The following is a 12,598-nucleotide window of genomic DNA, read 5'->3' on the forward strand; positions in this document are numbered from 1 at the left end:
AAAATAAAATTTTATAACGTTGGAAAAAGTGTGACAAATAGCTTAGATTTTGTTATTATGCCCAAAAATACTCCCTTTATGTGAGAAAACCTGGCTTGATTGAAAAAAATGGATTGAATTTTTGAAATCAGAGCTGTAAAGTACATAAAAGTCAGTTATCAAATTTCAAACAACTTTAAAAAAATATTTTTTTGCCGACCTGTGTTATATAGAATTATTTCAAATCATAATCAAGATACTAGTTCCAACTATACTTAACGTGATATAGATGTAATGGTAACTCACAGCTCTGGCATAAACGAAGTTTTGCTCTCTTACTGTCATATTCTATCTGCGAATCCCTACACATAATAATAAATTTACCGTATTGACCATGAATTAATCATCGCATGTTTTCTAAAGGAACAACTGCCTTGTCTGAGTCACGGAACTCAACAGCTACACCCAAAAACGAACAGCTTATAGCCCATATCATCCTCAGAGCAAGTGTACATGTATGTGTCTGCGTCAACATTATTAAAAGTGTATCTTTCGGCATATTCTAAATTTCATGTCAGTGTGGTACTAATTTTTGAAGTGTATGGATATTCTACAAACAAATAAATTTATGGTTCGGTGAAGATGGCAGAGAGTATGAGGCGGGCGACTGACGAGGAAAGAGAGTTGTTTTCCTCCAATGTCGTTATTGATGTGTTATGGAAACGTGTATAGATAAATGCTACTGATTTTTCTACACGCCAGACAATCAATACCCAATACGAAATGGCGAATACCAAGAGCCTCGTGAGATGGTCATAGAACATTAGACATCATAAACGAGAGGTGCCTGTGAGCGCCGGAGTAATGACTTGCCTACTTGAGAAATAGATTATAATTTGTTGATCAGCGTCCGGATAACATTAAGCCGGTCGTTATGTGCTGGGATCGCGCGCAGCAGGTATAAATGCGAGCAACGACGAGAGCGACGGCAGTCTGTCACCGAAATATACGCACTGGACATCATGATTAAGGTGAGTGTTTCTTATTCCGTAGCGTGTACAAACCAGACAAAATACAATGCTAACGTATAGCGCTTTAGAAATATTGTGTTTAAGGTACTCCTAAGGAAAAATTATGGAAAAAGCCGTGAGTAACTGTGCAAAGAGAGAAAATGCGATGTGGTGTTCAGTGAGGTTTTACTTATCCAGAAATCTATTACAAAACAATTCAGTTTTTTACATTGCCGGTCAGCTGGTAGTGTGACAGTAAGTGACTGTGATAATAATACAGCTAAGGTAGAAAACGAAAATGTCTTTGGAGGGAGTATTAATTATCAAGATACGTACTGTTATATTCTAGTGCAGGTGGACGTAAGTACGCCTCTTGTATTAAAGCTTTCTCTAGGGATGGTGGTAGTTGAAACAAGTGCGAAGAAAGATGTCTCCACAGTAACATTAAAATTTTAGTAGCATGTCCTTTTCGAGTGTCAGTATTAGATACAGTCTTGGAATATTTAGAAAGAATGAACACACCTAACATTTTGCTGGGGACACTGCACATAGAATTGATGGAGGAGGCTTATACGAACTGTGAATTTATGCATCGCACTCGAGTACGGCACGCTGCTTGAGAAGTGCAAGAGCTGTACTCGCATGTATTGAACCAATATGAAATCTTACTTCCGTCTGCATAAAAACCTGATTTTATTCGGAACGCTTTGGAATTCTTTTATAGTTTGTTGGAGGTGTCACGCAAGGAACAAAATTTGTTTCCTTCTCTCTTGATTCAGCATATGTTATACGAATAATCAGATAAGATGAAGCGTCAGTACGATTTTCTATCACTGCCGCAGAACATTTTCAGTCATTGCGAGAATCACAACGTTAAAGAAATAAGCTACTATGTTCAATGTTCTAGATTCATACATTTTGTTCGTTGAGCCTACCTGTCACTCCATCCGAAAAGAAAAGTTCTGTCGAAAAACTTTGATATTTCGCACGCGAATGTCGGTAAATATAGTAGACTATGGATTTGCCTGCAGAAAATAGTGGCTGCGTCAGCTTCCAACTGGGATAGCGTCATATGCCTTTGTTAACGCGGAGCGAAGGGTTCTGTTGTGTTTGGAGATCATAGTTACATGTTTGTCCAAGCAGTTGACTGATGAGGGCTGTGAAGAAACACTTGTCTTATTCATTCGTATGTTGTACCTGCCTCTCTAGCACCGAAAGGCCAATTTTTCCCTGCCTTTATTTGTGTTGTTCACAAAATCTTTTTTAAGCAGAAGAATCTTAGATCAGATGCTAAAAGTAATGATGTGAGGAATGTAACATGCTGTAAGTATAACAAGTTTTGTCGTAGCTTCATAATACCGCAGGGAGGGGGGGGGGGGGGGGGGGAATTAAGCAAACTTTTAAATTTGAAAATAAAAGAAAGGTTCCATTCAGGAAAAAGGCTATCTTAAATTCGTTACGATACTTTGTTTGTGCCTGTGTCCACAATCATCAAATAGAGCTTAAAATAATGCCTAGTACTTTTAAAGATTTTCATTATTCTCTCGCATAGCACAACTTAACGGCACTTCATTGTTAATATAGATCTGTACAGGGGAAGGTATTTATACTACATGCTTCATTTAGCAACAGGTGTAAGTACAGCTACCTGGTATTATATTTTGCAGTATGATTTATCAACGTATTTTAGATTTCACGTACTGTATGTTAACAGCTTTTGTACCATCACATGTACATGGAGACTTGAAAATGGCCACTTAATTGAAATTGCCAATTCTGATGAACAGACCTTCTTATTCAAGTCACCTACAGACATGATATCTTTTAATCTTTTCAGCGTAGTAAACTATGGTATGAACACTGTGTAAAATACAAAGTTTTAATGAACGGAAATAAAGTACCGTACGAACTGATGTCTTTGACTTTCTACATAGTTACTTAAATAAAATAATATACTGTTGTTAATTACTCATTTTATTAAATTTAATAAAAATTTCATGCAGCAAAGCGAAACGTATTGTTGTAGAAGATAAAAGTATTCATCAATATAACTGTGAAACTTCTGGAAATGAGAAAAATATTTTATTTTCTAAATAACATTTCAGTTTTTTGCACTACATTTTAGTTTCCTGTGAGTACTTTCCATTTCATATGATTAGTAGTTCTGATTAAAGGAAATATGATATTTCTGTTAATGTTTGATTCATTATTTTTAATCAGTATTTCCATTTGCTAATAACTTTGCAATTTGTTACTACATTCGCAGTTCTACATTGTATTTACATTTCCAGTAATCTAAGATTATACATCTAAATTAATTTTAATTCTCGATTTGGCCCTATCTCTTCATAAATTTTATTCGCCATACTTCATATAATTAATGCCTGAATTCCTTGTATCCATGTTACTGGGGGTCTCCCTCTTTCCTTCCTTCCTGGCGGTTCCCGTTCCATGATCCGCCTCTCTCTTGCGACGATTTTTTCCTATGTCTGAACAATTTAGTTATTGACTTTGTGGAAGACAAAAATCATTTCATCTATTGCGACATCTATTTTCTACCTGATGATTTCATTTCCGATCAATCTTCTTCCTGATGACTCCATTTCTGACTCATTGCCTCTTGAATATACTCGCAGACAGTACCCAAAAGTCCATCTCAGTTGCCATCACTCTTCTCATAAACAGTGGTTTAAATGTCCACACTTTTGGTCCATTTGCCATAATGCTTCAAATAAGTACTTTACAGATTTTTTTGTTTTGACTGGTTTATAATTTTCTGTTACCGAAATTCGAACTGTTGACTTTTCAGTTACGAGATGCTTAGGTTACGCGCCCAGCTACCGACAACTGCTTTAATAAATTGCAAAAATTTGACACTTAACAGAGCTCAGAATTTACGAATTTGGAGAGGATTTTTTTTTTTGTTGGGAAACTGAGGTTTACAGTGATCTTCAAATCCTATAAGCATGAGGAAACTCGAAAGAAGCTAGGATCCCCTCTTGAAACTATCTCCATGTGTCATGAAGTGTACTGAAACTTATTGGCAGATTAAAACTGTGTGACGGACCGATACTCAAACTCGGGACCTTTGCCTTTCGCGGGCAAGAGCACACCTGAGTTCGAGTCTTGATCTGGCACATAGTTTTAATCTGCCAGAAACTTTCGTATCAGCTCACACTCTGCTGCAGAGTGAAAATCTCATTATGAAGTGTAGTTTCACGCAAGACAAGGAACCTTATACGTAAAATATACCATCTCTGACCTTCTTAAGATAACTTATTGTGTTTGCAATGTGGTGTGCTTGTAGATGTGACTTGTGGTTTTGGTTGTCAGCTGTTGGTTGCTGTCGCGGTGGTGGCTGCCTGTTGGGCAGAAGAGGCGCCGGAGCCGAGGGCCATCTTCAGGTCGTCGTCCGCCGTGGGCGATCCCGATAACTGGCATGCCACCTTCAGGTAAGCACCTAGGAGGGAGTCACGGGCTCAGCAGCTTGACAGTCTACTCATAGCTGCACTGCCTTCCAATCCTCCTGCCATCTGGTCATCCTAAATATTCTTATCCTTTTGGTCTTGTTCAAACCACATTTTTTATTGGAATTGTCTTCTCTTATATTGATCTCTAGTCTGGGCCATACCGTATGACATTATGGCTTGCTGTCGATCGATCTACGTATCGAGCTGTAGTGTCTTGGCTGTAGGAAGTCCACTGTGGACGGCCAGGTGACTGGTTGATGAATCTCTGATTTCAGAATGCTTTGGTGGTTTTGCACGAGTTTTGAGACATCAGTCGTGTTACATGAAGAAGCGCTTGTTAACAGCCACAAGTGATATTCCTGTTTAATCAATGTATTCTTATTAACGTTTATAAACCTCGGAAGATAAGTAGATGACACTGAGACAGTTAATTTAATATAAGACACACAGGGTCGCAAGTGTCAGGAAATACGCCAAAAGTAGAAGACAAATGTCGAAAATGTGACATCACCAGATGACATATCTCGCCGCGCATGCAACGATGCTGCCTGGCGGTGTGTCGCACCTCAACATCCTAACTCAAGTCAGCTACTCACGTCGGTGTGGCTCCAGAGGTTCGTGAGCGGCTTTAGCACGTGGAGCTCAGTGTTCGAGTCTAGCGTCTGGTAGACAGTGTTTTTCAAATGTTTCAAATGGCTCTTAGCACTATGGGACTCTACATCTGAGGTCATCAGTCCCCTAGACTTAGAAGTACTTAAACCTAACTAACCTAAAGATATCACACACATCCATGCCGAGGCAGGATTCGAACCTGCGACCGTAGCAGCCGCGTGGTTTCGGACTGAAGCGCCTAGAGCCGCTCGACCACAGCGTTCCTCGGACTGCGTTAGACAATAATGTTTATACGTTGGGGTAAGGTTGATTACTTTGTGTACTGGTTCGCTGTCTCTGCTGGATAACTGCAAAGTACAATACAGCAAAAACCTAACATACTTCTCACATTCGGGAGGACGACGGTTCAATCCCGCGTCCGGTCATCCTGATTTAGGATTTCCGTGATTTCACTAAATCGCTCCAGGCAAATTCCGGGACGGTACCTTTGAAAGGGCACGGCCGACTTCCTTCCCCGTTCTTCCTTAATCCGACGAGACCGATGACCACGCTATTTGGCCTCTTCGTCCAGACAACCCAACCTAACATACTGAGACACAAGCAAGTAAGTGTAAGCTTCTGAACTGCATCGTTATTAATAAAGAACGTACGGGTCATTTACTAACTAAAGCCTGTAGACAGAAAAAAGAAGGGACGAAAGAAAAGAAACAAAATAAGAAGACACCGGGGACAACATTTTGTAACTTCTACGTTTACCACAGATCACAGTTACAAAAGGCGTTCAATAACAGAGTAGCCTAGCGGAGCGATGTGTAGCACTGATCCCTACCGGCAAGGGTAGAATCGACATCGCTGCACCTTTGACAAGGCAGGTCATTTCATGACGTAATATGTTCAATATCTGGCGTCCACGTTTAGGATATTTCCCGAAATTTGTGGCCACGCATATTTTATATTAAGTTACATGTCTCAGAGTCATCTATGTCGCTTCATGGTTTTTTAAACGTTGATAAGAATCACTCTGTGTAATAAATAGCCCCATAGTCAGGGAATTCGCTTTGCAGGAGCAGACGCAGGAATGCGCTACAGCTGAGGGCATGTTCCTAGTGGAGGTGGTTTGCCTTTGCCTCTCCCCGACCTGTTATAGATTATCTGTGTCGTGTCGACGACTAGGATTAGTGCTTGTACAGAACCGTGTTGGGTTTATGTTGTCATGGATGGACGGCTGGGAGAGGGTGAGTCCCTGAACCGCTACCTAGCTTACTCTACTCGAAAAGCGCCAAGGGCTTCGCCGAGCTTATCGTCTCCATCCGCTGGACGGATCCAAATCTACAGTGTCACATGCCCTCACTTCATGAGACACTGAGCAGAAATTTGATGTTTAATCCAGAACATCTGGAGCTTCACACCACCGGCTGGCCACCCCTTACAGGCGAAATATTGGCAGTCAAAATTTGTTTCACCTCCAGGATTTTGACCGGCTTACCTTCGAAGCGATCTCTGCAACGTCGACTGTTTAATCAATACACAGTAGCGGAAATATATAAGTAGATGATATTTGTAGGTCGAAATATTTTGAAACAAACAAGCGACTAACAAAATCGAGTTGTCAACTTGTATCAAATATTTCAAGAAGATCTGTACAGTATGTTACATTAAGCAATCCAAACCTGAAAATTTTGTTTAAGGTTTTACGATTGATTGAGACTTAAGTGAACTGCAGTGCAATATGTGGTGTTACTTGTGGTTTTATTGACTACATCGAAGAAAAAGGTCCCATCAACTTCTTATTAAAACTCAGTTTTTGTAATAGTCTTCATTCCTCTACCCATAATCCTTTTATTCTATAACACTTGCGTAACCACGAGTTTCGAGTTCAGTGGTACCATGTTGTAACTTTCCGTATTCTGGATTTTCAGTCCTTCAGAATTATTTCATACGCCTAATGTACTACGGCTTTCTTGCTCTTCTCCAAAATATTTCGGTCCCTAGCGTTCTCGACTGCAGTGCTGCTAATGAACAGCTGAAGTTTTTATGTAATAAAATATGTGTTCAGAACATTACAATGTTTACAAACTTGATTTTACTCCATTAAATGAATCATTGCTTCAATATAGACAAAGAAAGGGAGTAATAATTTTCATGGTTTTCACGTCAAAGCCTGCAACTGGCATCACAATTCACAGTTAGGAATGCTGCGGATCACAAAATATCACATCACAGCCAACAGGCGAATATTTACCTATTTGTACCTCATATGAATGCACACATGTTAAACAAATACTAAACAACGCGCAGCACTATTGCATATTTGTCCCACTCATTGAGAACATTAAAAGAAGAGAGCAAGAAAATAGCGATGGCCATACCAAGAAGTGAAGAAAACTCAGCCATTCATAGAAATGATTTTGTATTACATTAGTTGCTACATCAACATTCATATTCTGTCCATGAATAAAGCAAGCAAAGTTCTCGACAAAAAATTAATAACAGTTGTGACAGGTGCACACAAAATCTATTGCTTTCTATTGTTTGTCTTTAGGGAACGCGATAGTAACATTTGCTTTTCTATTTCGTTTCTTTGTTTTCTAAAGCATCACATGAAATGTAGCTCGTAGGCTATGAGAAACATACTTTGATAATGAAGTGTCTGTTTTCCATTTCGTTCCAGCTATAACTCTCCAGATGGGACGGTGCGTGAAGAGTCCGTGTTGGTCAAAAAAATCGACGACAAGTTGGTGCCAGACATTAAGGGTCGCTCTGCATGGGTTGACAAGCAATCGGAGAAGACAATAGAGTTGGCGTACGAAGCCGACGAACAAGGATTCCGTGCTGAGGGAGAACACATCCCCAAGCCCGAGGCGCCTGCGGTGAGTCTCCCTGGGGATGCACAAGGCTGAACGTGTGTGTACATCATTCACCCCAATTAAGGGCTTGTACAGAAACAAGCGATTGGCATTTGTGCTGACAACAACATTCAGGCGTACACGTTTGTAGAAATACTACTATAACTTGAAGGTTCGTTCTAAAAATCAATCAACATTAACCTGTTAAATTTTCGGAGCTTGCAGGGTTAGTTAAGCCATTAGAATTCGGAAGATTTTAATAACTCCGATAACGTTTTTTGATGAAATTTGTGCAACAGGAAAAATGACATTTGTGTATTAATGTATTCACTAGAGATATGTCATTATATTACGTTGGGATGGGGGGGAGGGGAGTAAAAACAGAATCGTTAGATTAATGATCGTGATAAACAATCGTGAGATCTTCAAGAGGTATACTTTGGGTGGGGTTCGGCGGGACAGCGAGTGTTAGGCTATTAATTAACAGAAGGTGTTAAGGGTGAATATCTATTCACACATTTAACTTATTTGATATTCACACCAATACAACAGTAATCTAAACACGCTCCATTTTTCGCAAAACTGTTGCAATTTATGTGAAGGTGAATGGTATGAGTTACGTGAGAACAACTTTGTATCATTTAGGTGCGAAATTCAAACTAGTAACCGTAACTTTCAGCAGTTTACACAAAACTCTTCAAAAGTATTTTAATTCACTTTACACAGTGTCCTAGGAGGAACGGTCAGTACTCGAGTATACACCAGGAACGATCATTTGAATCAAAAAACTTGTATGGACTTATGATGTGTTCCGAACACATCCGAAACAGAAAACATTTAATGTACACTGTTATTTACTTTGCGTAATAGTCAATGCGTTATCACGTTTACACAGGTACAACAGTTAGTAAATATTATTACAATCATCTTACAAAATATCACTTCAAAAAGACGTATCTCTTACACATTCACATCTGAGCATTATCATACACAACACAATACAACTGCTGCACAGTCCGCAGTAAATATTCGAATATATCAACGTCAATTCTGATGCATTAGTGCACTTTTGGCAGAATACCTGTTGCCTTCGCACTTTCCTTGATGATGGCAGCAGCATCCACTATAACTCTTCTATTCACCCTTCGTTTGTACACCTCAGACTTCATACAACCCCATGAACATGGCGCAAGGTGTGTCGATATTGGCACTACCACAATCAACCCAGTGATCGGGGTAAATGTGGTTGAAATGCGCCCTCGCACGGACATGAACTGTGTTCTGTCTCGCAAGCCATTCAGAATACGGCATAAGTCCATGTGAAGGTTTTGGCTACAAATGAGCGATCTTGGCATAACCCTGAATATTAACCATTTCTTCTGGGACACCCTGTATACTAATAACAATGACATAAGTTTTCTTATTCTATTTTTCTAGGTCTTAATCAAGCTAGAGTCACGTTCCGCCTTCTGGTCTCAATTTCCGCTCACCTCTAAAGTGCTGACGATGGTTTATTGCAGGTGCCGGGCCAGGTGGAGTCTGTGAAGAAGACGGTGGTCGCAGCACAGCCCGTTCCACCTCCGTCGAGGGTTCCTCTTCCCCCACCACCACCACCGCGTTCGTCCACCAAGAAGAACGTCGGTCACAGGTTCTTCGAGTGAGCGCCCGGTAGTAGCAGCTGGCTCGTATCGCTGTAGGCGTCATCTGGGCAGGTCCTGCAGCTGGTGTGGGCAAGACGCTCTGGTCCCAGAGGACATCACGGTGAAGGCGACGATGCTCGACCACAACGGACTACGGCCTTTACCTTGGAAATCGTAAAGCCGTAGTAGTTACTATGTATAAGCAAGCAACTGACGAGATGTACAGAGCAGCAGATTTGGGGTCAGAGCCGTTCGTTGCAGATGTACAATGATTCTCTATATACAATAAATCCTATCTAACACTACATCATCAATAGAATTTTAATGAACCTTGCCTCTACCAATGACAGTCCATTTTTTTCCAGAGCAACAGTGTCGTCGTCTAATGTAACCACATGTATGTCAGTCTTAACTGTTTCCTGCCTCCAGTGTTAATAACCCACTATGAGCATTTATAGGTACATACTGGAGAAGTAAAGATGCTTTGAAGAAGCTGCACATCGTTCTCTTTGTTGCCTAAGCATTATGCCTATCCCTTTCCCTCAACTAAACGGCACGAGAGTGTGTTAATGTGCATTAATCACACAGCAAATTATTCGTTGATATCTAGCTGACGTAACCAAGGAGACTAGATGATCTGTGCTTGCAAGATACTTTTCACTGAATCCTGCTAATTGCAGGAAAACGACATTTATGTACCCGTTTTTTTCTGATCTATGTTGTCTTATTGTTTCCACCTTTCTCCTAGTTACTGTCAAATGACTACAGCTAGTGTAATCGGCCATATACAACTATTATTTTGCTTATCATTGGTATTCGTAGTTGCTTCACTGACACGTAGAGATGTTAATTTATACCAATTAAAACAAGAACCATGATTCCAATTCCCTTTCAGTTCACTAAAAAAAAAATTACTACTTTAAAGAAATTAGCGTTTTGTGCGAATAACGCTATATATGTGTATAGGGTGAAAAAAAATTCACGCACTCGGACTTCGCAGCGCGATTTTCCACATGCTGGCAATACAAAAATGTCTGTCACAAAATTTCGTACTGCGCATATTTCGGTCAGTAAATGGACTTTAAAGATTGGCAAACGTGCAAAAGGTTGAGGGTTCGATTCTGTGTCGAGGTTTGTTTTTATTTGCTAAAAGCAAATACTTGCAGTTAAATACTACGAACACAGAAATGGAAATAGAATCGTTTTCATTGGTAAGCTTTCAAAGAAGCCTTTTTTGCACGTTGTGAGCGTGATTTTATTTAGCGTCTCTGAATCTCCTAAATTCCAAATCTGTTTTCTGTGTATTCCCCCCCTCCTCCCCCCCCCCCCCCCCCCTCCCCAATGGTACCACCGAAATTATTTTCTGGCCCTACTGGTGATGTAAGGCTCTACAGAAATGCAATGGACCGTAACGTGACAATAACAGTAGTTGGAATTAATCGATGGGACCATTGGGGGAGGGCATACACAAAACAAGTTTGGGATCTAGTAGATTGACTGGTGCGAAACAATTAGCGTCCAATACGTGCAAAAGGTTTCTTTAAAACCTGACCACTGAAAACGATAGTATTTCTGTGTTCACAGCTCTTAACTGCAGGTGTTTTGTAGAAGACTCACTGTAATCGATTAAGGGGCCACATACCGTATCTTGCAGACTATTTTTAGCAAACAGAAACAAATAACCCTGACGCAGAATCGAACCCTGGACCTGCGGCATACTAACCCAATACAGTATCCACCGTACCAACTGCTAGTACTGTATTCTGGCAGAGGTTGTTACAGTACACGTGATTACGGTGTTGCCAGACTGCCAATTTTTAATGTCATTTACAGCCTGAAATACGCGAAGCCGAAATTTTGTGAGAGACATTATATACATAAATAATTCACAGAAGAACAAATTTTTTATTGTTGCAAAGAGATTAATTTTATGTACATCATGCAGTGTTTAAATAGATAACTGGGAAACATAATATAATCAATCACCAACTACTAATCACCTACAACAGCGTTTTAACAGATAAAAATAGGAAAATAACCAGAAGTACTGGATATTCCCATTCACCCCACAGATAAACTACCAGTTGTGCACATCAATAAACAAAACAGGCAGTACGAGAATGTAATTTGAAAAAAGTTGATCAGAAGAGCTATGAAATAAAAAAGTTATCAGTTTACTTACAGAAAACAGGCAAAAATAGGCTACTTCATGCAGTAATATAATATGGTTAAGAAGAGGAGATGTCGGACATTCAATACAAAATACAATGCAGCACACAGCCCTGACATAGAGAAAAGTTTGCAGTCATATTTCAAAGACTTAATAACATATATGACTAGCAAACTGCAAGACAACAGTCCAATTATTACTATCGTTCTGTATAGAGAATCAATTTTTTTTTTTCATGGATCCCCTGCAGGTACTAAAGATTTCATTACTACCGTCTTGAGTTCCATCTACAAGCAAGAATGAGGCATCAACATACTGTTCGTATTAAACTATCTTATTCATTGCAAAGCTGCATGATAAACAATTGATTATTGTATTTAATTTTCTTACATGGATACAACAAGGAAAGATAATCTGTGTATGTAGCCTCCAGGAAGCTTATTACTGAAGCTCTTTTTAAACGAAGTACGTCGAGCACGAAACTATGAGGACGTTGCGTTCTTAAGCTTAGCGCATATGGTGACGTATAGGCAACAGAGCCCAGCGCAGAAATTGTATGAGTCAAGTGTTATTCAGCAGGTAGCAGTTAACAACCGCATTGATATACGGTGAATAGGATTATACACAAAGAGAGGAGGAAAGATAAAGGCAAACAAGGTAAGGATAAAAGGAAGGTAATCACCACACCTTATTACAGCTAAATTTAAACCACTCGTCTTAGAGTTAGCCATGCAGGCCAAAACCTTATGATTTATTTCATCTCAAGTCTTCGGAAGCTCTTTTAAATTTTTAGTCTAATCCAGGATCATCAATCTCGTCCATATCGACTCAAATTTCTTCTTCTTGCATGCCTTCCGCATATAAGCCCTCT

General features: G+C 39.8%; 1 protein-coding gene across 1 annotated transcript; it reads left to right on the forward strand.

Moving 5' to 3' along the window:
• Window positions 1-924: 924 nt before the first annotated feature.
• On the forward strand, window positions 925-9,862 carry LOC126284926 (larval cuticle protein 65Ab1-like). The gene is made up of 4 exons (XM_049984189.1): window positions 925-1,010; window positions 4,323-4,441; window positions 7,743-7,941; window positions 9,438-9,862. The coding sequence occupies exons 1-4, from the start codon at window positions 1,002-1,004 to the stop codon at window positions 9,576-9,578; spliced, it is 468 nt and encodes a 155-aa protein (XP_049840146.1). The 5' UTR covers window positions 925-1,001; the 3' UTR covers window positions 9,579-9,862.
• The last annotated feature ends 2,736 nt before the right edge of the window (window positions 9,863-12,598 follow it).

Source organism: Schistocerca gregaria, chromosome 8, assembly GCF_023897955.1.
Source record: "Schistocerca gregaria isolate iqSchGreg1 chromosome 8, iqSchGreg1.2, whole genome shotgun sequence".
NCBI lineage: Eukaryota > Metazoa > Arthropoda > Insecta > Orthoptera > Acrididae > Schistocerca > Schistocerca gregaria.

Bases quoted from the DNA above. Each gene is read 5' to 3' on its own strand.
- LOC126284926 (XM_049984189.1), top strand. The intron at 4,442-7,742 runs GTAAGCACCTAG...ATTTCGTTCCAG, and splicing joins AACTGGCATGCCACCTTCAG to CTATAACTCTCCAGATGGGA. The intron at 7,942-9,437 runs GTGAGTCTCCCT...GGTTTATTGCAG, and splicing joins CCAAGCCCGAGGCGCCTGCG to GTGCCGGGCCAGGTGGAGTC.